Raw genomic sequence first — 26,545 nt, 5'->3', positions numbered from 1 at the left:
GCGCGAGATCAGGGCTATATGGTGGGTGTAACATCAATTCCCAACCAATGTCCATCAATTTTTGCCGAGTGGACAAAGACGTGTGCGGTCTAGCATTGTCCTGCTGGAAAATGACACCTTTACGATTGACCAATTCTGGTCGCTTTTCCTTGACCGCTGCATTCAATTTGTCCAGTTGCTAACATTCACGGATAATAAAAAATAACATAATAATAATAATAATAATAATAATAATAATAATAATAATAATAATAATAATAATAATAATAATAATAATAATAATAATAATAATAATAATAATAATAATAATAATAATAATAATAATAATAATAATAATAATAATAATAATAATAATAATAATAATAATAATAATAATAATAATAATAATAATAATAATAATAATAATAATAATAATAATAATAATAATAATAATAATAATAATAATAATAATAATAATAATAATAATAATAATAATAATAATAATAATAATAATAATAATAATAATTTTATAATATAAAAAATGGGAGTGAGAGATATCTATAACTGAAATCGGCAATTAATTAGTTGCCAACCCAATAATTGTTAAAAGTAGACTGCGGATCCTTGCACGAAATAAAAATTCTCTGCATCGACTGCAAAGGAGATTAACCCTTTCACGGGGGCGCGATATGAATTTGCAAGGTTATGTCAAGGTTATGTCAACTTTAGAGAGTTTTGTAGAACCGAATAAGTCTCACGATTGTTAGTAGTAAACTGCGGATCCTTGCGCAAGATAAAAATTCTCTGCATCGACTGCAAAGGAGATTAACCCCTTCACGGGGGCACGATATGAATTTGCAAGGTAGCAGCACATTTCAGGTGGGAATATTTGTGCCGGTGTCCATGTGCGCGATAAAAATGGCTCGGGAGCTTAGTTCCCAGTGCCTGTGAAAGGGTTGACAGCCTTCTTGTTCACAAATACTGAATTATAAATGCTTTTAAATAAGCTTAACGAGTTGAACGTGATACGATAATATCTATAAATTGTTTAAATGCTTTTACTATTCTGAATATTCATTTTCTGCCATCGATGCATATGTTTTAGACAGATATTTTGTGTATATTTTATGCAATTATGACAAAAATGACTAGGTCCGATGCGAAACTGTGAAGCCATTATAGAAGGGATTCGAGAATATTTTAACATTTTTCACGACTCTTTCAAATGATTTAAATGAGAGAAGACATTTTCATCGGGCCTACGTTTCGTACAGTTCGCACGAACAACGTTTATTCGACGGTTATCGTCGCAACCTTTTCAACCCCTGAAAACAGGGGTTCTGACATCTCGCCGGTCGTTACTTCGACCCTTCCACTGTTCGCTGTTTCAACGTTCTCCGTACAGGACACTGTCGAGAGTAGACTGGAGAAGCGCACGAAGGGGATTTACATCCCCGTTGGTGGCAAAAACCTAATCGCCTTTATGGACGACTTCAACATGCCAGCGAGGGAGACTTACGGCTCCCAGCCGCCTCTGGAGCTGATTAGACAGCTGATAGGCTATGGATTCTGGTAAGAACGTAATTTTCCCGGCGCGAGGTGAACTCTTAAGGAAGAGGCTAAGAACCTTAATTGGCGGTAGCGGGGAAAGTTCGTTACGTTTCGATTCGATGCCGCCCGTAATTGAAGTATAATACGGACGATGAATTGCCGCAGGTACGATCGTCAGAAGCAGACAAGGAAATACGTGCAAGGTTTGCAGCTAATGGCCGCCATGGGCCCTCCAGGTGGAGGCCGGAACGTTATCACGGACCGACTTCTGACGAAGTTCAACGTTATCAACATGACGTTCCCCGTTGAGAAGCAAATCGTGAGGATATATGGGACGATGCTGAACCAGCATTTGGTCGACTTCCATGCGGAAGTCAAGGGAATATGTGAGTGCGGTGTGGGGAAATAAAATGAAACAGGCACGGTAAATTCTGCCCCGGTTGGCGCTCGGATTGTATTAAGCGCAAAAATGGACAATTTGGGAATGGGAGACGCGATTGTTCGAGCCTCGCACCTCAGTTTTGTGATTGTCGAGGATCGGTAATTACAGGGTGTCCCGAAAATGTCTCGCAATCCGGAAACAAGAGGTTCCTGAGGTCATTTGAAGCAACTTTTTCCTTTGCGAAAATTTTCTCCGAGGCTTCGTTCACGAGTTATTAACGAAAAACACTGACCAATAAGAGGCGAGCTCGGCTGGCGCGCGGCGGCCCAGCCAACGAGTGCACGGAGCCCAGTTCCGCTCATTGGCTCGGCCGTCTCGCGCCAAATGATCTCGCCTCTGATTGATCACTGTTTTCCGTTAATAACTCGTAAACGAAGCCGCGGATTGCATTTTCGCTAAGGAAAAAGTTGCTTCAAATGACCTCAGGAATCCTCTACTTTCGGATTGCGAGACATTTTTGGGACATCCTGTATAAAAACGAGCCGCAGAGGCTCTAATTATGTCTCCTCTTCCCAAATTTTCCATTTTTGCGTACAATCCGAGCTCGTATTCCTTCAGCTTGTAAGCAAAAATGGACAATTTGGGAAGAAGAGACGCGATTGTTCGAGCCTCGCGCCTCGTTTTTACAATTATCAACGATCAATAACTATAAAAACGAGCCGCGGAGACTCTAATAACCACATCGCCTCTTCCCAAATTGCCCATTTTTGTCAACAAGTCGAAGGAGAAAATTCGGGAGAATTTCCTGTAGATCGAGATTCTAGACAAACGTTCTACCAGAAACGTTGTCCGACCAGGCAACGATGTCACGTTAGCCACCATCGACCTGTACAATCACGTGATCGAGACGATGCTGCCCACTCCGACGAAAATGCACTACCTGTTCAATCTGCGAGACATATCGAAGGTGGAAGCTTGTCCCGAAAATCGATCGGTAATTTTGTAATCGACGTGTGTGTTTTGCGACAGGTTTTCCAAGGTCTGCTGCGCAGCCACATCGACTATCAGTATTCCAGGCACACGTTTCTTCGATTGTGGATTCATGAGACGTTCAGGGTCTTCTATGACAGGCTCATCGACGAGAAGTAGGCGTAAAGTGACACGCGAATCGCCGCGTGTAAATGAACGGATGAAAACGCTTTACGGTTGTTCCAGGGACAGGGATTGGTTCCAGCAGGAGCTGAACCAACAGCTCGGCAAGTTCTTCGAGATGACTTTCAGCAACGTTTGTCCCGAGAAAACGTGCCCTCTGTTCGGTAGGCTTCGCCATTCCGTCCGGTCTCATCGTAATCGAGTTCCAAAAGATCTACTGTGCGATCTATTGGGTTGGCAACTAAGTAATTGCCGATTTCAGTTATAAATGTCTCCCACTCCCATTTTTATGATATCCGTAAATGTTATATTATAAAATTATTATTATTATTATTATGTTATTTTTTATTATCCGTGAATGTTAGCAACTGGACAAATTGAATGCAGCGGTCAAGGAAAAGCGACCAGAATTGGTCAATCGTAAAGGTGTCATTTTCCACCAGGACAATGCTAGGCCGCACACGTCTTTGTCCACTCGGCAAAAATTGATTGACATTGGTTGGGAATTGATGTTACACCCACCATACAGCCCTGATCTCGCGCCATCGGATTACCACTTATTTCGTTCCCTGGACAAACTCCCTTCGTGGTAAAACTTTTAACGATGATGACGCTGTAAAATCTCACTGAACTCAGTTTTTGGCCGAAAAGGATCAGACTTTCTACGAGCCTGGAATTTTCAAGTTGTCAGAGAGATGGCAAAAGGTCATCGAACAAAATGGAAAATACATTACAAATTAAACTTCGTTCCAAGTAAAAAAGAATGTTTTATTTCATTGAACAAATCGGCAATTACTTAGTTGCCAACCCAATAGATACACATAATATATCGGAATTATATAATTTTGTATAATTTATAAGGCTTAAACTCGATCCGGATAATACTTTAGATCTGCCAACGCTTCTTTCCCCAACTCGGATCGAGGCCCGGATCAAGTTCTGACGGGTCTCTCGCTCGATTCTGACCCCGATCACGACTGTTGCAGGCAGTTTCCTGAACGCGTGGGACATCTACGAGGATCTGACAGACATCGGAGCCGTGAGGAGCCACATCGAGACCCAAATGGACGAGTACAACGCCTCCACGGGCGTGATCCGGCTCGATCTGATCTTCTTCCGGGACGCGATCGAGCACATATGCCGCATCGTTCGCGTGATCTCGCAAGTTCGTGATCCACGCCCTCCGCGGATCGATGTTCAATCGATCAAGAATACACCGAACTGAAAATTCCAAGTCCAAGGTCGCGGTGCTGACCGGTCGAATTTCCACAGCCCCGCGGCAACATGCTGCTGGTCGGCGTCGGCGGAAGCGGAAGGCAATCGTTGTCGAGGATCGCCAGCTACATCTGCGAGCTGTCCATCTTCCAGATCACCGTGTCGAAGCATTACAATGTGCAGGAGTTCCGCGAGGACCTGAAGGTCCTCTATACTCGAACCGGCGTGGAGAAGAAGCCGACCACGTTCCTCTTCAACGACACCCAGATCGTCGAGGAAGAGTTCCTCGAACTCGTGAACAACATTCTGAGCACAGGCGAGGTGTCCAACTTGTTCAAGAGCGACGAGATGGAGGAAGTCAGTATCTCCCCTCTTTCTCTCCTTTGATATTTCATGCTCAGCCTCTTCTTTTTCTTTCTTTCTCGAGCTCAATAGCACGCGGAAACAACCGAAGCGCGAGCGGACTAAATTCGTTCTTTTTTTATCGTATATGCTTGAACCAGGAGTTCTGTCAAAAGATTTCTCAAAGGAACATTTTTACGCTACGAGCAACTGCGAGAGAAAAATTGGAAGTCGATTCGATCTGTTCCAGCAGTTCTGTTATCAAACGATATACAAAGCACCTCGTCGATCTAGACGTTCCGGATAAAATTAAGATCGACCGTCCATCGTCGTCCATTATGGACAACGTGGAGCATATTTCTGCTGGAAACTGTTCGCCGCAGAGCTTCGGAGAACGTCGTTCGCCGTAATTCAGCCGGGATATTCTTATTCGATCCCCTCGCGCGTCGAACGCGCCGCGAAACGATTTTCCGACGCGGCCGTAGCAAGCGTGTACGTCTTCGTTGACGGTCCGTTTCCCGTTTCCCGTTCGCGGGGGCAGATTAAAAAGCAGCTGATGAAGGAGGCGACGCGGTCCCGACGCGTACCGACCACCGAGGCGATCTACGCGACGCTGATCGAGAATGTGCGCGGCAATCTGCATCTGGCGGTGTGCATGAGCCCGATCGGGGACGCGTTCAGGAACAGATTACGGCAGTACCCGGGTCTGATCAACTGCACGACCATCGATTGGTTCCTGGAATGGCCGCGGGAAGCCCTCCTCGAAGTTGGCAACAAGTTCCTCATGAATCTCAATCTGACGCTCACTATCACCGGCGAAAATAAAGTGGTTGGTCTTCGGCTCGCCTTCCATCCCCGTTCCGCGCGACCGATTCCATTCGATTCGATTCCGAGCCCGGCGAGACGGCGGCAAGGGGAACGAGAGAGGAGAGAGCAGCCTCTCTCTCTCTCTCTCTATCCTCTCTATTTCGTGAAATCCGATTATTTTCCTCTCCACGGCTCGTCGTACCGCCGCCTCCGTCGATCCCGCGCGAGGATCGCACGACCCTCGAGCCCGCTCGCTTCCGGAACGCAATCGTCCGAGAGTTACCCGCCCCGATCGCTTAATATTTTCGAATTTGTCCCGCGCGCCAGACTACCCGGCTCCCCGCTTCTTTCTTTTGCGAGATCAATCGCGCCGGAGGGCCGCCCCTTCGTTGCAACGGATGCACCGGATGCGGCCGTCGGGCCGGCGTCGCACGTTTTCGAAATTTTTCGGGAACCGTCGAGGGCGGTCGGGAAAGATTGGAAAGTCCATGTCGAGAGAGAGAGAGAGAGAGAGAGAGAGAGAGAGAGAGAGAGTATCGGCAGGAAGTTGGCGAGAAAATTTGTTGCACGTCGATGTCCTGCGCGGCGCTCTTCCAGCTTTAATTTGCGACCACGAAAGCTCGGAAATTCCCGAACGAACGCAGTCTAGAACCAAATTGAAGCGACCTCTTGAAATCCTGTCGTTCCCTGCGAGTCAACCGTCCGGATTTCTCGACTGCTTTAAACGGTTTTGTAATCTCTGTCGAATCGGAGTTATCTTATCTCAAAGCGATTTCTTCGGGCTTCGATTTAAGCCGAATAAGGTTAAATATGTCCCACGGGAATATCATTTGAAATCGACTCGAAGTTTCTCTTTATAATCGAGTCCGTTCTTTTACGTGGACAGCGATCGGGATTTCTTGATTCTTCGAAATGTGTTCGCGAATTTTTTTAAACAACGTAGGCCTGTCTTAGAGTGGACGTTTCAAGCTTTAATTTGAGGCCAATAAAGTTGAAAAAGTCCTAACGGGAATAGAACTCGAAATCGACTTGAAGTTTCCTTTTGAAGTCGAGTCACGTTACTCCGAAACGGCGGCTGTAATTTTTCAATTTTCTGAAATAACGTCGCGATTTTTGTTTAAGATAGATACCTTGTCTTGAAGTAGACTCTTCCAGCTTTAATTTAAGCCGTCAAAAGTTCAAAAGTATCGATGAGGACATATTTTAAAATCGAATCGAAGTGGTCGCTTAAAATCGAGTCATTTTTCTTCGCGGTAACGATCGAAATTTCTTTATTTCTCACATCGTTATCGAATTTTGTTTATAATCAGAATCAATCTATCTAAAAGCGCTGTCTTCCAGCTTCAACTTAAGCTCTCGAATGTTCAAAAATTTCAACGAGAACGCATATCAACGTAGGAACGAATGAACACGTTAAAAACAGCTTGGCTCCAGAAGGTGCATCTACCCTCCAAATAAATATTTCCTCCATAAGGTCGCGTTTCCATCCCCTCCCACCTAATTAACCCGCGAATCAAGATATATGATCGAGTCGCAATGCCGACGAAGAGCAAAACTGTAGATTGCAATCAAGATTTCGACTTCTCTAATCAAGATTATTTGCAGGAGCGGCGTCAGTCTGCGACAGCGATTCCGCTGGCTCCTCTTCAGGACCGTATGCGAGACGGTATCGCGAGTACCTTCTCCCTGATTCACGAGACCGTGTCGCAGTTCTCACGCAGAATGGCCGCGGAGATGAAGCGCTACAATTACGTGACGCCCGTGAATTTCCTCGAACTGGTTGCCGGCTATAAAACGTGAGTCTACGTTCAGAGCCATTGAAATTCCTCGCGCTCCTACGATTCGAAATTCTTCCGGGGAGACTCGCCTCGTAGTCCTTTACTTATCCTGCAACGTCGCTCCCTCGTCGCGGAAACACCCTTGAGAGCCACTTAAGTAATTAATATTAAAGCGGAATCTCCAGGATCTCGCGAAGTTTTGTAAACTCGCGGCAAGTTGATCGGAGAACGGCCACTTATTCTTGCGGAAAAATCCGCGGGAAAAGTCAAGCAACGGTTCGGACAGCAAATAACAAACGTGCAGGCTGCGTTCGGTTCGAATATTCGCCGTAAAAAGACGAAGGGCTGTCCGAGAATCCGCTGAATAAAACGCTTCTCGCGAACTTTCCCATCCGGATCGAGTCTCGCGTGATTTTTCACCGTGACTTTTTTCGCCGCCGCTCCGAACAAAAGTGTCAAAATTACGCCCACTATTTACCGATTCCAATTTCTCGCGGGTTCGTTTCGCCTTACGTACCGGGTGTCCCCTTTATCGCCCGAAGTATTTCCTGCGCTCGCGGAACTCTGGAGAAAGCCGAACGTTTCCCTGGCAAGTTCGGCGCTTGTGCTCGCGCCGATCGAGCTCGCTCCGCGAAAAGAGCAAGCCGACAGTCCGTTTAAACAGACGAAAACAACCTGGATGCCTTCCGCGTCTTAAAAGAAAAATATTCCCCTCGTAAAGATGCTACTGCCTCTCCGTTCCGTTCTCCGTCACCGGCGTCGCACCGTTCCGAACGGTGAAAAAATTCAAGTTTAATGAAACACCCCGTACAACGACCGCAAACTCTCATCGCACTCTCGCGCGATGGTCCCAGCAAGTGGAAACTGGCTGGACAGCACGCTACTTTTCTCTCTTTCGACGTCAAATTTCATTTAAGAACCGACGAGAGCGCGCGCACGTTGCTCGACAAAATTATAGCAGTGGCAAATTTCGGATCAAAGTCGGTCGACTTTGGCCGACGATAACTCCGCGGGAAATCGTTATTTAAATCGACATTCCCGCGTGCACGCATGAACAAACGTAAAAACAAAATCCGACACACAAATCCGACCGGCAACCCCCTCGTGGTGCACACTGGGTAACGCCAATGCCGGTGGTGCGTGATGAACGTGCATCGGTTACTTTAAAGTGCTGTAACTTTGCGAAAAAAATCGCAGCCTCGTTTCTTTTTTTTTTAATTAAAGGGGAAGAATCGGGCTTTATTTCGTCGGAAACGGCATCTCCGAAAAAAATTTTACGTAGTCCGTGCATTTCGACGAACTCGGCAATTTCCAATATGCAACTCGGCAAACATGGCCTTGCATCTAAAGGCTTGCAGTGGCGAGGGCGAATCGAATTTAAAATCTAGAAATACTGTCTTAAAGTAGAGATTTCAATCTTTAATTTGATCAAAAAATTATCATTCTACGATAATCTGTCGCAGAGTTATCGTCGATCGAATTTGGCCAATTTAAATTTGGCCGGCCTGAAAACCGCGGGGGCGTTCTATGCAATGCCTGCATTTAATGTTACCGTCGGTTATGTAACATTGTAATAGCGTGGCGGGCTAAGATCGACGTCAGTTAAGGGCCGAAATTGTTGCCGCTGGAGCACCGTCGGCGAATAACGAACGAATAAGAAATTCGTGCCGGCGACGTCCGCGGAACTCGTTGCTCGTTACCGCAGATTTTCCTTCGGCAGCCTGAATTTCGAAGCAGTTTGAAACACTGGCTGTGTCGGTGAACCCCCTGTGCTCGGTTGCAGGATGCTCGGTGAGAAAAGGCACGAATTGGAGAGCCAGGCGAGCAAACTTCGCAGCGGGCTCTCAAAGATCGACGACACCCGGCTGAAAGTCAACGAAATGGCGGCGGAGCTCGAAGTGACGCAGGAGCAGGTTCATAAATCTACCAGGGAATGCGAAGAGTTCCTGGTAACGATAGGTGCACGTCACTCCCGACGCTGATGTATTATCATTAGTTGCAATTGGATCGATCCGAAAGTTTGCAGCCGCGGGCAAAGGGAGACCGCCGTTTCATAATCATTCCACGTTTCCCCCGGCTGCCCCCCAGCCCTCCTCCCGTCGTAACCTTTCCGAAATTTTGCTACCGCTGAAACTGCGAACTCCCTCGGAACTCGAATTAACAGTTCCCGGGCCAATTAATACCGCGGAAAAGTTTAATAAGAACCACGGATCCCCGAGGCTTCATTAGCGGAGAAAAAACATTTGCTTTGATTTCGCACACCGCGAAGAATGGACCGTTCGAACCGCGAAGGGTCCGACACCCCGCCCGGTTCCCCGGTATCCGGGTCTTCGTTTTTACATGTTATTTTCGTCCGGGCTCGAAAGTCGGCTCCACGAGAAAACGAAGGCATTAGAGTTCGAAGGGGGCCGTTAATTACGGTCAATCGTAATTTGTGATTCACTTTGTCCCGGGTTTCGTTGAATCACCTTTCACCGAAGATTTCCCCGGAAAAGAAGCACTTCGAATGAAGTACCTGGTAAGAAGTACTTAGGACTTATAAATTACTGGCAGCTGTATGAAAAATGTAGGCGCGAACTGTAAGCGTCCACTGTTTAAGAGCGGAAGATCATTATCTCGGAAAGAATCGCGGCAGAGTTTCGCGCTTTTCCATTTGAGAATTATTGGAATCGTGGACAGTCGCGTTCGCAGAAAATAAGCGGATAAATGTCCCGTGACACAAGCATGCACGGTGCCCGAAATTTCCATTAAAAAATCCTTTTTTATTAACCCTCCGTGGTCACAGTGGATCAAAATGTTCCGCATCTTTTCACTTTAAAAAGCAACATTGTCGCGAGAAGAGAATGAAAGGAACTTATTAATTCCAGATACTTGGAAGCGAGATATCGAGTTCTAGCGAACGAAACAACGATTCAGAATGTTCGAATTATATTCTCAAATTTTTTGATCCCAACGCTATCGTTACTTTTATAGCGACGATCCTTCGAAAGCTGACCTCGGTCTGAGAGCGACCCGGTACGACACACGCGGTTCGCATAGAAAATGCGACGGCGCAGAGTTAATCCTAAAATCCACTATCTTCTCGTCGCCACGGAACAATTCTCTAAGATTTCATGAAAATATCGCGCAGCTTCGTGGAAATCTCAGGCACCGAGCTGCAATGAAAACGGGCGAAAAGTTTCAATGAATCCGGTGTCGCGGTGGATCGGTTTTAGTCGTTCGGCGGGGTTTAGCGTTGATTCGTGGAGATCGACTCGGCGAGGGCGGCGCGATTGGGCGTCGGGGTGACGAGGGACTGATATCGGACGTTTTAAAGTGAACCAGAAACGCGACGCCGACGAGACGCAGAAATCGGTGACGGCGAAGTCGCTGCGGATCGGCGAGGAACAAAAGGAGTGCAAGAAGCTCGAGGAGCTGGCCCGCGCCGACCTCGAAACTGTCGAACCAGCTCTAAACGAGGCCATGAAGGTACCTTCCTCCACATTAATTCTTATCGTTCCCGCCGGTAATACTGTTCCAGCTCGTTTGGTCTCAATGATCGAGCACCACTTCGCCGGATTCGCGACTAGCAGCGCGCCGCTCGCCGTATCCGCCTCGCAATCGATAGGTAAAATAGGGGATCCGATTGTGACTCGTATAAAACTTGTTTAACTGGTTCCCCACTCCCCTCTCTCTCTCTCTTTCTCTCTCTTTCTCTCTCGTTCTCGGTGACGAACATTTTCTATGCAGCCCGAAGTTGCCTCGACGACGTAACTTCGAGGACGCGCACGCGCCGAAACGCTGTATAAATTTGCCTTTTCGTCACTTTGTTAAAAAGTTGCACCCCCCTGCCTCGCCGCGTCGTGGGAAAATCTAAAACGTACACCTGATCGCGAATTTATCGCCGGCGAATCGCGTATTTCTGCGAGTCGCTCGTTCCGGCAACTTCCTCCGACTTCCCGGAGTTCTGAAATCTCAAAGTATAACGACCCGCGAGTCGCGAATCGCGCGGCGACGCCGCGTACGCGGGATTTATTGTGGTGCTCGCCGCCCCGCGAGAATATCCGTGAATATCCGAGCCAGCCACGCTCGCCTAGAAAGGCCTTTCTTCGCTAATTCTTTCACAAAAGCTCGAGGTTCGCGGGAACCTCGTTCCCCCGTAATTTCTCGTGGACTCGCTACCAAGAATCGCGAACTCCGACTTAAGGAACTCCGTGGCGGCATTCGCGAAATGATTAAGAACGTACGAATGGCGCCCGGTCAATTTAACCGCGGCTGGTTAGCCTTTCTTCCTCGATCCTCTCGCAGATTTCGTATAATTCGCGCGCGGTCCTCGTTCCATCATTTTTCACAGCTTCTGTGCAACGCGCGCGCGCGCGCCGGAATTAGCAAATTTCGATTGAAAGTAGCCCGACGCCGGGACCGCGGATTCTTTAAGCGGAATTTAAATTACCCGGATTCTTCGCGAGTCGCTATATATTTGTTTCCTTCCTCGCTAATTATTAGGATCTTCGCGCGAAAGAAAACGTTGCGACGTTCACCGCGAGAAACGGAAGTTCGATGGAAACGCGTTTCCATCTTTAATCGCGCGTATTTATACAGAAATTACGTATACAGCGATGTCTCTCTAATTGACGCTCAGATTGTCCACAGAGATGGGCAATTTCGGAAGAAGGGATACGATTGTTCGAGCCTTGCAGCTCGTTTTTAGAGTTACGAAGTGTCAACAACTGTAAAAAAAAATGAGCTACAAGGCTCGAATAATCGTATCTACTCTTCCCAAATTGTCCATTTTTCTGCACAATCTGAGCGTCAGTTAGGGAGACATTACTGTATTGTATATGAATATTAGTACATGAATATTACGAATTCTTTCGACGTCTTTATATGTTCGCATTTCACCCCCGCTCTGCTATAACTCGTCTGCTATACCACGTCTGCTATAATTGCATAATATCGTTCGATATATTCTTTCTTAAGTTATTTAATATATATATATATAGCAGACGCGTGGTATAGCAGACGAGTTATAGCAGAGCGGGGGTGAAATGCGAACATATAAAGACGTCGAAAGAATTCGTAATATTCATATACTAATATTCATATATATTTCATAAAAGCGTTGTATTCGACGAGCGTACATACTCGTCGCGAAGGAATGGCAACAATTTGCCTGGTGACGAGCACGCACATTGAAAAACAACTAAACTGCTTAACCGTTTGAGTCCCAAGCAGCGCGATCACGCTGTTCAGATCTTGTGTCGCGATCAAACTTTAGTGACGCACGTACATCGCATAGCTGCATTTTTTTCATTTCTCTTTTTCTTTTCGTTTCGTTTGTCAATCTTGACGGGAGCGATCGCGCCGCTTGATTGTCTTCGCAATTAATTAAGACAAGCGCTATCACGCTGTTCGGCACTTTTCGACCGTGTTTTCCGAATAATCCCTGGGACAGAAACGGTTAATATCCGATCGCCTTGCAAGCACTGCGTGCTCCCAAAGTTTCATCAAGATCGAAAGGACGTTCTATCCCGGGGCGTCGTCGCGCGAATATTTTCCGTCCGGTCCCTTATCGATGCATTCCAGCAATATCGTGCCGGTTCGCAGGCCCTGGACTCGCTGAGCAAGAAGGACATCTCTGAAATAAGATCCTTCACGCGTCCGCCGCCGAAAGTCGAGATGGTAATGGAGGCGGTGATGATCCTGAAGACCTCGGAGCCGAGCTGGGCGGAGTCGAAGCGTCAGCTTGCTGACGTGAACTTTCTCCTCACGGTACGACGAAATACGTCCGGCCGGGGTCCTCTCGCAGTATCCGGACGATGTTTCTCTCTCTCTCTCTCTCTCTCTCTCCTTTCTTTTTCTTCTTCTCCTCTCTTCTTTCTTCCTTTCACCGTCTCTGTTTCTCCGTTCTTTCGCACGCTCGACCGTTTCCTCCGCTCCTCCGTTTCAGCTCCGAGACTTTGACAAAGACCACATATCCGATAGAACGCTGAGAGCCATCGCCAGGTACACGTCCAATCCCGAATTTGATCCCGAAAAAGTCGGCCTGGTATCGATCGCTGCCAAGTCGCTTTGCATATGGGTCATAGCCATGGAGAAATACGGCAAGCTTTACAGGTGAGGATGGTCAACGATTCGCTGCTCTGATTCGGTATCGAGGCATTTTTAACGGGAACGTGATCGATGTTGTGCTGTTCTCGTAGCAAATACGGGGCGAGTTCTCACTGCAATCGTCACTCGGCTTATGAACGGAAGTGGACGATTTGGGAAGAGGAGATACGATTATTCTTAGTTTCGCTGCTCGATTTTATAGTCGTCGGCGATCGGCGACTATAAAACCTCGCTAACGAGCCGAGAGGCTCTTATAATCGTATCCGATTTTCCCAAGTTGTTCATTTTCGTTCACGAGCTGAGGGACAATTGCGGAGAATTTACTGCGGTATTATCTGGACAATTTATATTTATATTTATCTTATTTTATTTTAATATATTTTCTTCAATATATATTAGTGCAAAATTTAGTGAAAATAGTATCCTCATTATCTTCGAAAACCAAATTATTATCTGGAATAGCAAAACTTTAAATGCCTTTTCCTTTAAACTTCATTACTTAGGCATATCTCATTACTGAATTAGAGCAGCTAATTGTTCGCATTGTCGTTCAAATCACTTTACGATGAATAAATCGAATAAATCGATAGAATAATTCACAACGATGCATAATCGTTCGAAACAATATTTCGAATAAAATATTCCTCTAAAAAGGAATTCATTCGCGCAACAATCTCGGATGTGCATTGACTCGAAACGATTCGGTTCGTCGATTAATAAAAACCTGTATCTGTGAACCGACGATTGGACATTGTTTCTAACGAAAGTCGAAAGATCGTTCGGCGAAGATCTCGTGGAAGAGACGAGAATGCAAATGTCTGCGAGCATCGGAAATGCTGCGGGTGTTCTTTGATCGCGGGACGTCCCGGTAGGTATAATGAGGAGCAGGTCGCGATTCCGCTCTAGGAATGCCGAGGAGTCCCCCGAGGATGGAGTGGGATCGCCGAACTATTCAGAAAGCAATCCTACGAAATAATTAATTCTGTAATCGCCTGCTCTATCTGAACGCCTCGCTCAGTTACATATGGAATTCGCGGAGCTGTTGGAAAGTTGTTTAACGCGTTCCCCTGTCGCGTTACCCTTCCCCTCCCCCATCATCCCCTTGTGCCGGAAAATTGCTGGTGAAAAATGAAAGGTTCCCGGACCGGCTCCCGATAAATTCGTAAAATGATTTCCCTCTTAGAACCGCGAAATCGACGCTTCGAACGAGCTCGCCCAATGACGGTGACGCGTTAAGAATATGAAAAATTAAGCAAGTAAACTTGGGAGAAACTCGTCGACGTTGTGCATTCTTGTAGCAAAAGAACCGATCTTTCGATCGGTTCGAACTGGAATTAGATAGACCGTTCAGTTTTTTTGTTATCTTGTTGCATGTGTCCCATTCGTGGCAGTTTTAATCTGTACAGTAAAGTCTCCCTAATCGACGCTCAGATTTTACAGAAAAAAAAAATGGGCAATTTTGGAAGAAGAAATACAATTATTCGAGCTCCTCTTCCTTGACAATACTCTTCCCAAATTGTCCATTTTCGCGCAGAATCTGCGCCTCGATTAGCGAGAATTCCCTGCGATCGGCGTCGAAACTGTTCATCCGACGACCGAGTCTCGCGGCGGAACGATACAAATTTCTCGCGATTACGCGAAGGCGAGCATAATTGATCGATGGATTGCGATCGCAGGATCGTTGCGCCGAAGAGGGAGAAGTTGTACGCCGCGTTGGCGTCGCTGAAGCAGAAAGAGCACGCGCTCCAGGAGGCGATGCAGCAATACCAAAAACTGCAGGAGAAACTCGAGAAGCTGCAGGAGATGTACGACGGGAAGATGCGCGAGAAGGAGGAGTTAATTAAACTGGCGAGTGTGCAATCTTCTCGCGAACCGGAAACGGTCGCGCGGAGGTGTCGCGGCCGCGGAGCGCGATCCGCGGGCGAAACGCGGCGGAGAGGACGCGAGTCGGCGGAGGAGCGTGCCGCGGGCTCGGAGAACCGTGCACAGTTCTATTTACATAAACTCACGCTTCGGCTGCCGCGGAAAGTTTCGTTTGCACGCTGTTTATGACCGGGATATCGCCATAGTGATATCAAGGGGACGGCCGGAGCCGTATTTGCACTGGGGCTGCTGCTGCTGCTGCTGCGTTCGCCGCGAATTTCTCGCGACTTTTTTTTGTTCTCCGCCCGGCCGGACGACCGTCCCGTTTCACGCTTTTATTTGCGCGACGGTGTTTGCCGGGCACCGGGACTTTTTCGCGTTACGGACAATTTTGTTTGATCCGCTGTCTGCGCGAACCCGGGACTTGCACTTTTGCTCGGACAAAGCGGCGATTCCCGCGCGCAATTTTGCCCGCAACTTCCGCCCGCGGACTGTTTGAATGGGCGGCCCGACGCCTGGACAGAGTCGTCGCGAGTCGTCGGATGCGACGAAATCATTGCGACTTTTTTCCCCGAGCGTGTAATCCGCGGAACGGCGCGGAAAACCGCTCGGCGAGATCGCTTTTTCGCGGCTGCTTAGGGCAGCGTCGTCATAAAAATTTCCTAGTTAGTTCAATTATCGAGTACAGATGTGATTCTGTCTTGTAAAATTGGAATGAAATGCTAGTCTCTTGTCGTCAATATTTAAACGTTCGAGTAAATGCGTGTGGCACTCGATAAGTGTCAATTTTCTCTCCCTTCTAAGGAATTATTGCAATCGAAAATTTTCTAATTGCAGTAACAGCGAAGAAAATCATGTATCAACCATTTCTGCTGATTTCTATCAGTTTCTTTATAGCCGTTAATTTATTATTGCAACGTTCGATCGAACTTAGGAAACATTTTTCAACCCAAAATTCATAATAGTCTTGTAGCTAGTTCATTAAAAGTGCTGTAAGAAGCGTCTCGCGCGTCCAACGAGCCGCCATATTGTCGCTGCGCGCTCCAGTCTCAAATCTCGCACAGTGCAATTACCAATCGTCTCGCAAAAACATTTGAACATTCCAAAATTCACTCTTTTTCCCTGGAATACCCTTACACAAAATTCAGAGAGAGTCGCAACTATTTGGATAAATTCTCCACATTAACGCATAACTTTTTTCCACGGCTGAATTTCGCATACTTTCACCCAGAAATCGCTTTCTTACGGGCGTTTAATTATTCGAAGATAGACTTTCTTTCCCCCCGGAACACCTCGTCCGGGTAGTATCGGCTTCGTAGATCCGATTGTTCGCGGCGATCCGTAGCGAGGGCGAGCCGGAAGTTGATGAAACGGAATCGATTAACGTGGCCCCGGGTGCCGAGCGGCAGCTTATTTCGGAAACAGGCTCCCCGGGACTCGAATTTCCACAGTGCTGACTCGATTCCCACCTTACACTTTCGCGTGTTTTCAGGCGGAACTATTGAAGCTGAAACTGGAACGGGCCGGGATGCTGGTCGACGGGCTTTCCGGCGAACGGATTCGATGGGAGAACACGGTCGGATCGCTGGCCACGTACTTCGACTGGCTGCCAGGTGATTGCCTAATATCCACCGCCTTTGTGTCCTATTTGGGTCCCTTCGTATCCAATTACAGAGAGGAGCTGATAAGCATCTGGATGAAGGAGGTGAGCCGATCGACTATCGCCGACGAGCTCCCGGTCGAATAATCGTAACTTCGCGAGCGGTCTCCCTTCCCGCCTCGTCCTCGGCTCGTCGGCCATTAATTAGTCGGGACTTCTTTATTCCCCGGTTGCAAGAAGCTGGCCTTTCTCTCAGAGAGTTCGCGACCCGTAGGTGGCCGAGAAAGAGATTCCGGTGTCGCCGGACCTCGAGATCAAGGAATTCCTGGTCGATCCGGCGACGGTCAGGGAATGGCGGATCCAAGGCTTGCCCTCGGATGACTTCAGCACCGAGAACGGCATCATTGTCGTCAAAGGGACCAGATGGCCGCTGGTGATCGATCCGCAGTGCCAGGCGGTCAGATGGATCAAGACCATGGAGGCCACGAACGTACGAACACGTAGTTCAAGCTTGCGCGACGATTCTTTGTCCCGATTCCGAGGCCGTCGGAACTCAAAACCGATCGAATCGCTCTGATCGCAGGCGCTGAAAGTGATCGATTTCGGGCAGTCGGACTTCGCGAAGGTCCTAGAGATGGCTTTGCAGTTCGGCAGGCCCGTTCTCCTGGAGAACATCGGCGAGACGATCGAGCCGGTGCTAAATCCGATCCTCGAGAGGGCTTTCGTCACGATAGGTACCACGCGTCGATCGTAATCGGGTGCTGAGATCATTTGAAGTAACTTTCTCCTTAGCGAAAATTCAATCCGCGGCTTCGTTTGCGAGTTATTAACGAAAGAACAACGGCCAATGAAAGGTGAGCTCGGCTGGCGGGAGGCGGGCGGAGTCGTCGAGCCGTCGACGCCCAGTTCCGCTGATTAGCTCGGCCGCCTAGCGCTAGGCGAGCTCGCTTCTCATCGGTCAGTGTTTTTCGCTAATAACTCGTAAACGAAGCGGCGGATCGCATTTTCGCTAAGGAGAAAGTTACTTGAAATGACCCGTGGAATCGCCCCTTACCAAGTGTTAACATAATCATGGGACACCCTGTACAATCGCTTCCCGAATCAGGCGATCAGGTGATGATCAAGTTCAACGAGAAGATGATCACGTACAACGACCGGTTCCGGCTGTTCATTACGACCAAGCTCGCGAACCCTCATTACGCGCCGGAAATATCCACGAAAACAACATTATGCAACTTCGCCATTAAGGAGAAAGGTTAGGCTAATTTGTTTTATCGTGCGGGCCGGGTTAGAAAACGGGGGAAAGAGAATCGAGAACGAGGATCGGCGGCAACGAAAGGGGTTGGAGGAACGTATCGGGTGAAACGAGGGTGGCTATGATGAGAGAGAGAAAGAGAGGAGTCTGCAACCTTATTATCCTGTGCGCAGGACTGGAAGACCAGCTCTTGGGAATCGTGGTCAGAAAAGAGAAGCCGCAGCTCGAGGAACAGAAGGACCATCTGGTGCTCACGATCTCCACCAATAAACGAACTCTCAAAGATCTCGAGGACAGAATCCTCTAGTAAGACACTCGACTTTGGAATCCGGATTTTCTGTTTGCATAGAGAAACATGTCCCGGACAGAGGCGGGGTAGAAAACGATTTCATTGTCCTGGATATCGAATCCACGTGGAGATCATTGACAGCTCTCTCTCTGTCAACACTTTTTTTGCAATATTAACATTGTGTTATATTAATTATAATAATTATAATGATTATAATTAATGTTAACGAGCTGACAATGCTACTCTGACTAACGGCAGAAGAAGCATTATTTTGTATAAGAACCTCTTTTTAAAGATACGCTGCTTAGAGCAAATAGAAGCTCATTTTTTGGCCAAGGGAATTGTCTATCTTAGAATTGACGTAACTTCGCGAACAAAGATCGCACGGTGCTCTACCCATACTCATTTTGAAGGGCAAAGATCCTACTTTCACCTCTATATTTGCATTTTCAAGAAAGATTATTAACATCAATATTAATATTCATCATTAAACAACGGATCGAAGAATCGAAGCAAGTTTTCGCTCGAAAACATCTAACAAATTCAAAAAATTCCCTAGAATTCAAAAATTTTTTCTCGCGATCCACTTTAAGATGATCCTATAGAAGAAAGTCTCCTCTTTAAAACGACTCCTTAAAAATTGAGGCACGATTTTTTCCCACAGAGTTACGGTAGTTTGTAGATAGACGAACTCCTCGGTTCATACGCAGCCATCTTCCGATCCTCTTAAACAGCATAGGTCGTGAAAAGAACATGTCACCTGGCTCCGAAACGACCCGGAACGGTCCCGATGCACAGTTTAATTCGGCTGTGCTCGGCTGACGAACGGACTGTATAACATTTAAGTCTTCACAAATGATAGCGCTTCGAAGGCTGTCCCTAATTAGAGTGTATCCAGCAATTGTCCGGTTCCAGCTTGCTGAACGTGGCGGGCGACAACTTATTGGACGACCTGGACCTTCTTTCGACGTTGCAGTCGTCGAAGGCGACCGCCACCTCGATCACGGAGTCGTTGATAGTGTCCGAGAAGACCGAGAAGGAGATAGACCTTGCCAGGGACGAGTACAGGCCGTGCGCCCAACGCGCCGCCATTCTGTTCTTCGTTCTGAACGACATGAGCCTGATCGATCCGATGTACCAGTTCTCCCTGGACGCGTACATCACCTTGTTTGTGCTGTCGATCGAGAAGAGCACGAAAAGTTTGAAGTTGCTCGAGAGGATCGAGAGCCTGAACGAGCATCACACTTACGCCGTCTACAAGTAGCTCCTCCCTCCCGACCTTTCCCGTAAATCCGCGAACCGTTCGAAACTCTCTGACACCCCTCGCACCCAACCCGCAGGAACACGTGCCGGGGTCTGTTCGAGACGCACAAGCTGCTGTTCTCGTTCAACATGTGCATCAAGATATTAGACGCCCAGGGCAAGGTCTCGCAGCACGAGTACGGGTTCCTGCTTAGGGGAGGGATCGTCTTGGATCGAGAAAGCCAGCCGGACAAGCCGGTGGCCTGGATGCCGGACGAGACCTGGGACAACGTGACAGAGCTGGACGGCGTCCCTGGATTCCACGGGATCGTTTCCTCCTTCGAACAGTTCCCAAGGGACTGGCACTTGTGGTGCGAACAATCCTCTTTCCTGATCGAATTGTCCTCGACGTCGATCGACGCTCTCGACTCTTTCGCCGGACATCGTTCGCGATTGTTTAGAGAATCCGCTTTTACATATTCGAAAGACGGAGCGACGCCTGCTCGAAACTACATATTTCGCCTGGCTCGTATAGCAGGCTGCAATATCAATTTTCTGGTCGGAACGCGGTATTAATTTTCCGATTAATTTCCCGTACCCGGTTCATTATGCGCGCATTGTCAGCTTCGCTGTAATTTAATTCGGAAGATACTCGCGCAGCGATTACCTGAGCAGGTGTTCGACGAGTAGAGATATTGTTCGAGTTGAAAATATGTACAGGGTGCCCCAAAAATGTCTCGCAATCCGGAAATGACGGGTTCCTCGGATCATTTGAAGCAGCTTCTTCCTTTACAAAAATGTTCTCCGAGGCACCGTTAACGAGTTATTAACGAAAAACGGTGACCAATAAGAATCGAGTACGGCTGACGCGAGGCGGCCCAGCCAACCAGCGCGCGAAGCCCAGTTCCGCTCATTGGCTCGGTCGCCTCGCGCCAGCCGAGCTCGCCTCTCATTGGTCACTGTTTTCCGTTAATAACTCGTTAACGGTGCCTCGGAGAACATTTTTGTAAAGGAAAAAGTTGCTTTGAATGACCCGAGGAACCCGCCACTTTCGGATTGCGAAACGTTTTTGGGACAGCCTGTATAGAGTCCGGGTTAAGTGACCGACATCGATCGGAGCGGATAACATTGTCCGCGGAGTGGATGCTTAAGGTGGACGTTCGGTGGACAGGTACGTCAGCACGGAACCGGAAGCGATGCCGCTGGTGGCCGAGTGGGAATCGAACTGCAACATATTCCAGAAGATGCTGGTGATACGCAGCTGCCGTCCGGACCGGATCTCCTTCTGCATCGCGCACTTCATCGTGCTGAATCTCGGTCAAAGATTCGTGGAGCCTCCGGTACTCGACCTGAAAGCCGTCCTCGACGATTCCGTTGCCCAGACCCCACTCATATTTGTTCTCTCGCCTGGCGTGGATCCTACGAGCACTTTGATGCAATTAGTCGACAGCCAGGAAATGACTAATCATTTTATGACTCTGTCCCTGGGCCAAGGACAGTCCCCGATCGCAACCAGGTCTCTTCGCCCCGACGATCCCTAATCCCCTAATGCACCGCGATCCACCCCAGTATCCTTTAAGAGCCTCGGCTATCTTCGGTTCGATTCATGGCAATCTTCTGCAATTTATTTCCTATAAAAGTCTCGAGTTCAAGGCAAATTTCGTACGCCGGCTTTTTTTTATCGTGCAAGCCCCGAGGAACGTTCCTGTATCTTTCGTTTGTCGATTTCTTCGCGAAATGGCTGATTGAGAATTGTTTCAGCGGAGCGCAAATTTCCGGGAATCAGATTTCGAGGTGAAAGTTGTCGAACTTTGAGACGCCGTAACTGTGTGAGAGAAAATCGTAGGATAGTCTATCCGGGCTTGTTTTAAAGCGCGAAGTCTCTGCTTTCGTTTATATTCTTCGATTTTCGTCAAATTATTTTTTGTTAAAAATTTAGATGGAAAATCGAGGCGGAGTTTTTCACCGACGAACACTGTAAATTCAAATGATTCTACGTAGTTGAACAAATTTTTCGTCGCGACTGTTTTATAACTCTTATAAAAGAGCGCGATCTCCTCTTTGCAACGCCGTTCGAAGCATCGCCCTACGATTTTTTCCCGCGAAGTTACGGCAGCTCGCGAAGATCGTAAACTTTTTCGCGAAAGTTCGATCATCTTCTGATCATCGAAATTCCTTACTCAGCGCTATTTCGCAAGGAAGAACAAGAAGAAAAATGCAGCAATATATTCCCGAAGACCTGTACAACGAACGCCAGATTTCGAATTTTCCATAGGCTCGATTCTTTTGTCGGGAAAAATCGCAGATGCCACGAGTTCGGCGAGCGCCTCTGGGGCGATAGAGGCCGGCGGCGGCGGATCTAATTGCTGAAATAAATGTTGCAGAATGATAGAGGTGGGAGCGATCGAGGGTGCGTGGGTGTTCCTAGCGAACTGCCATTTGTCCCTCAGCTGGATGCCGAAGCTGGATAAAATCGTGGAGACCCTCGGCTCGAGTAAAACGTTGCATCCGCAGTTCAGGTTCGCCGCGATCTATATATATACGTGCACGCGCGTATCCGAACTCGTAAATGGCTTAGCGCGAGCTACTGTAATGAAAGGGTCCGGCTAATTACAGATTGTGGCTGAGCTCGAGCCCGACTCCCCAATTCCCCATATCGATCCTCCAGGCGGGGATAAAGATGACCACCGAGCCGCCGAAAGGTCTCAGGGCAAACATGAGGCGTCTTTACGGTTTAATAACCGAGAGCCAATTCGAGCACTGCCTCGCTAAGAACAAGTACAAGAAGCTTCTGTTCGCCCTGGTCTTCTTCCATGCCGTTCTCCTCGAGCGTAAAAAGTTCCAGCAACTGGGCTGGAACGTCCTCTACAGCTTCAACGACTCCGACTTCGTGGTAATTTCTCGGCGGCTATGCTGATTGCGGTCCGAACCCGATATCGACCCTCGACGATTTTACACTCGTCCCCCTCGTCTATGCGTCGCGATACAGTCTAATCTGCATTCTCTCTTCATTTTCCGACAGCTTGAAAAAGCTTCCCTCGAAACGGCTCCGCCCGTTCGCGGACATTTTATCGACAGCCCGCACGGTTCAGCGTCGCGCAGAATTACGATCGAATAATTACTCGAGGAATTATGATTACAAAGTAATTCAATCGCATTGGAATCGAAATCGCGATGCACAATTCGTAATTCGGATCGTAATTCGTCGTCGTTAATTCGTCGATCACGAAATACGTGGTGATTGAATTGCATTGATTACGGATTAAAATGTTGCCCGATTACATTAATTACGAATTGATTTAATTACGATGGAATTAAATCGAGACTACGAATTACGACGCGATCGAATCGAGAGATCGCGAGTTACGACGTAATCGACTTAAAATTAAAAGATAACTACATTTATTGTCGATGAGTTAATTATGCGCGAGAACGAACGAAAGGCGCGGCGATCGGTCACCCTATATTATAATCGAAATTCGTGTGACGATGGTCGTCGATGATGACCGTTCGATGACCGTCGACAGGTCTCGGAGAACCTTCTGCAAGTCTATCTGGACGAATACCCGATCACGCCTTGGGATTCGCTGAAATATCTGATAGCAGGTGTTTGCTACGGCGGCCACGTGACGGACGATTGGGACCGCCGGTTGTTGATAACCTACGTCCAACAGTATTTCAACGAGGACGCGCTGAACGTGCCCAATTATCGTTTGTCGTCGCTATCAGACTATTACATACCGAGGGACGCCTCCTTGGCGTCCTATCGCGATTTCGTCTCGGTCTTGCCGAGCGTCGACAAGCCGGAAGCGTTCGGCCAGCATCCGAACGCGGACATCACGTGCCTGATCATGGAGACCAGAAACATGTTCGAGACACTGATGGGTCTGCAGGTGCAGGCGATGGCCGAGGAGGAGACCACCGTCGAGGAAAAGGTGGCTGAACCACGACAGTAAATCTCGAACCGCAAGGTTCGGGTTACAGTGAATTCTCTTCCTAATTGACGCTCGGATTGCGCACAAAAATCGACGATTTGGGAAAAGAGGAGATACGATTGTTTGAGCCTTGAAGATCGTTTTCATAGTTACCAATTGTCAACAATTATGAAAACGAGTTGCAAGGCTCGAATAATCGTCTCTCTTCTCCCTAAATTGTCCATTTTTGTGGAGAATCTGAGCGTCAATTAGAGAGACATTACTGTACAGTGAATTCTCTTCCTAATCAACGCTCCGATTGCACACAAAAATCGACGATTTGGGAAAAGAGGAGACACGATTGTTTGAGCCTTGCAACGCGTTTTTATAGTTACCAATTGTCAACAATTATGAAAACGAGTTGCAAGGCTCGAATAATCGTCTCTCTTCTCCCTAAATTATCCATTTTTGTGGAGAATCTGAGCGTCAATTAGAGAGACATTACTGTACAGTGAATTCTCTTCCTAATCGACGCTCCGATTGCGCACAAAAATCGACGATTTGGGAAAAGAAGAGATACGATTGTTTGAGCCTTGCAACTCGTTTTTATAGTTACCAATTGTCAACAATTATGAAAACGAGTTGCAAGGCTCGAATAATCGTCTCTCTTCTCCCTAAATTGTCCATTTTTGTGGAGAATCTGAGCGTCAATTAGAGAGACATTACTGTACAGTGAATTCTCTTCCTAATTGACGCTCGGATTGCGCACAAAAATCGACGATTTGGGAAAAGAGAAGACACGATTATTCGAGCCTTGCAGATCGTTTTCATAGTTACCGATAATCGACAAGTATAAGAACGGGTCACAAGGCTCGAATAATCGTATCTTCTCCTCCCAAATTGTCCATTTCTCTGTACAATTAGGGTGCAATTGTGTAAAATTTTTGCATCAGAGAGAATTTACTTGTACAAAATGTACGACGATTTTTGTTTGCTGCCTGAATTCACTGTGGGAGTGTTTATGAACTTTAAACCTAACTTTTGAACCAATCAAAATGACTGGTCTCTGATTTTTTCTTTCACAATTCCTGATGCAAAATTTCCTGGTAAAAATGTCTTTGTTAGACATTTTTGTACGAACTTCTCTTCGCTGCAGCACATATTCCGATAAAAATCTAATCTAATTCTAAACAAATCCAATCTTGCCATTGTTATAAAACATTAGTCGCGTTTAGAGCTCGGTAGCGAATAAAACGAAGCTCGCCTTCCTACGAGTCGCGAGATAGTCGAACAATCGACTCAATTATTCGATCGAATCGACTCAAAAGTTAAGAAGATCAAAGACCCTTCGCAACGAATTTTTTCGCCACACAAAAATTGCGCAACGCGGATCAACGTGCGCTCTACGCGTTCCCACAGTTCCACAGATTTTTCCAAATTCCTGGAAGCTATTTTTCTCGAATCTCGAGTCCGCATAATTTGCCTTTGCACGAACCAGGTGACGCAGCTGACCACGGATATATTATCGAAGATCCCAGGGAACATCGATTACGAGACAACGCAGAAGCTGATAGGGCCGAAGAAGACCCCGTTGGACGTGGTATTGCTGCAGGAGATACAGCGCTACAACGTTCTGCTGATAAAGACTCGGACTAGCCTAAACGATCTGCGGGAAGCTATCAAAGGTCTGGTGCTGATGTCCCCGGATCTGGAAGAGATCTTTCACTGCGTCAACGAGGGAAGAGTCCCGACTGCCTGGTTGATAGCATACCCATCGCTGAAGCTGCTCGGCGCCTGGACCAGGGATTTGGTCAGTCGTGTAGAACACTTCGGCGAATGGGCGCGAAGCACCCATCCGCCGCTGCTTTTCTGGTTGGCAGCGTTCACGTTCCCGACCGGGTTCCTCACGGCGGTCCTGCAGACGTCCGCCCGGCTCTGGAACGTCTCGATCGACTCTCTGTCGTGGGAGTTCATCGTGTTCACCATCGACGAAGGAGCCATCATTGAACCGCCTCAAGTTAGTCTTTTTTTTATATTGAACTTTCGGCCTCGATAATGCGGCTTCGTGAGCTGATCAGCGTTCGGATCCTGAGCTAGTCGTAGAAGAGGGCTGGAAAGTCTAGAGAGCTGGCAGGTCTCATCTCCTAATCCTGGAAAGGCACCCTGAGATCTCCCATGAGCATGGAAAAATTGTCTGGCATTTTTTAAACTTCCTTCAAATGATCGAAGGAACGGCGATTAATTTCGTCGATCGATTAATAGTCGATTTTTCGACGATCGATGATAGTTTTGGATCCTGAGCTAGACCTAGAAGAAGGCTGGAAAGTCTAAAGAACTGGCAGGTTTCATCTCCTAATCCTGGAAAGGCACCTTGAGGTCTCCAATGAGCATGGAAATATTGTCTGGCATTTTTCAACTTCCTTCAGACGATCGAAGGAACGGCGATTAATTTCGTCGATCGATTAATAGTCGATTTTTCGACGATCGATGATCGTTTTCGTCAATCGTTTAATCGAATCAAAATTTTTAATCGATCGATGCCCAACGCTGCCTTGAATCGGACACTCGAATCTAGTTCAGAAGATTTTATGGGATCTTCGAGAGTATCCTAATGCGAGATTTCATAGCCCAGAGAGACGATGACGATGATTTTTCGGAAAGAGTCGAGCGCGCGGTCGCAAAGGGTTACATTCGCGAGAAAATCGATTTCCGTTCTCGGCGCTTCTCCTACGAATTTTCCAGCGCGGTCCGGATCTTGGGGCAGAATTTATATCGATGGAACCAATCTGTATGATGGGAGGCGGTTAGGCACGCTATGTACGAAGCTACCAGGGTCCAGAAACACACAAGACCATTCCCCGCACCTAATTTTCCCCTCGAAAACTCGCATTACGCCGCGCACCCGAAATATACCAGTTCTAAACTTAGATTACAGTAGACTTCATGACGGCCAATATATACCAAGTTGCACGACACCCGAAACTTCCCCGGGTCTACTCTAACCGTGTCTGAAATAGGGGATGCAGGGGGGCAATAGTTGTTCGGTTTTAATCGCTTCATTAACCCTTTCGGTTTACGCTCATCCG

General features: G+C 47.4%; 1 protein-coding gene across 1 annotated transcript in view; it reads left to right on the top strand.

The window, feature by feature from the left end:
• kl-2 (dynein heavy chain 2, axonemal kl-2) overlaps positions 1-26,545 on the top strand; it is a 71,459-nt gene that overhangs the window by 43,555 nt on the left and 1,359 nt on the right. The window contains exons 36-61 of the mRNA XM_076519478.1: positions 1,385-1,551; positions 1,696-1,916; positions 2,770-2,879; positions 2,942-3,057; positions 3,128-3,228; positions 4,051-4,229; positions 4,337-4,636; positions 5,163-5,450; positions 7,034-7,224; positions 8,990-9,165; positions 10,523-10,674; positions 12,793-12,957; positions 13,136-13,302; positions 14,973-15,144; positions 16,652-16,864; positions 17,034-17,249; positions 17,343-17,493; positions 17,865-18,014; positions 18,188-18,320; positions 19,219-19,563; positions 19,644-19,916; positions 20,717-21,061; positions 21,930-22,064; positions 22,162-22,438; positions 23,073-23,480; positions 24,958-25,476. Coding sequence (XP_076375593.1) covers positions 1,385-1,551; positions 1,696-1,916; positions 2,770-2,879; positions 2,942-3,057; positions 3,128-3,228; positions 4,051-4,229; positions 4,337-4,636; positions 5,163-5,450; positions 7,034-7,224; positions 8,990-9,165; positions 10,523-10,674; positions 12,793-12,957; positions 13,136-13,302; positions 14,973-15,144; positions 16,652-16,864; positions 17,034-17,249; positions 17,343-17,493; positions 17,865-18,014; positions 18,188-18,320; positions 19,219-19,563; positions 19,644-19,916; positions 20,717-21,061; positions 21,930-22,064; positions 22,162-22,438; positions 23,073-23,480; positions 24,958-25,476 — 5,670 coding nt within the window. The remainder of the gene's footprint in view (positions 1-1,384; positions 1,552-1,695; positions 1,917-2,769; positions 2,880-2,941; positions 3,058-3,127; positions 3,229-4,050; positions 4,230-4,336; positions 4,637-5,162; positions 5,451-7,033; positions 7,225-8,989; positions 9,166-10,522; positions 10,675-12,792; positions 12,958-13,135; positions 13,303-14,972; positions 15,145-16,651; positions 16,865-17,033; positions 17,250-17,342; positions 17,494-17,864; positions 18,015-18,187; positions 18,321-19,218; positions 19,564-19,643; positions 19,917-20,716; positions 21,062-21,929; positions 22,065-22,161; positions 22,439-23,072; positions 23,481-24,957; positions 25,477-26,545) is intronic.

The sequence above is a fragment of the Megalopta genalis genome, chromosome 3, assembly GCF_051020955.1.
Source record: "Megalopta genalis isolate 19385.01 chromosome 3, iyMegGena1_principal, whole genome shotgun sequence".
In the NCBI taxonomy this organism is placed as follows: Eukaryota; Metazoa; Arthropoda; class Insecta; order Hymenoptera; family Halictidae; genus Megalopta; species Megalopta genalis.
This window is presented reverse-complemented; position numbering and strand designations above follow the sequence as displayed.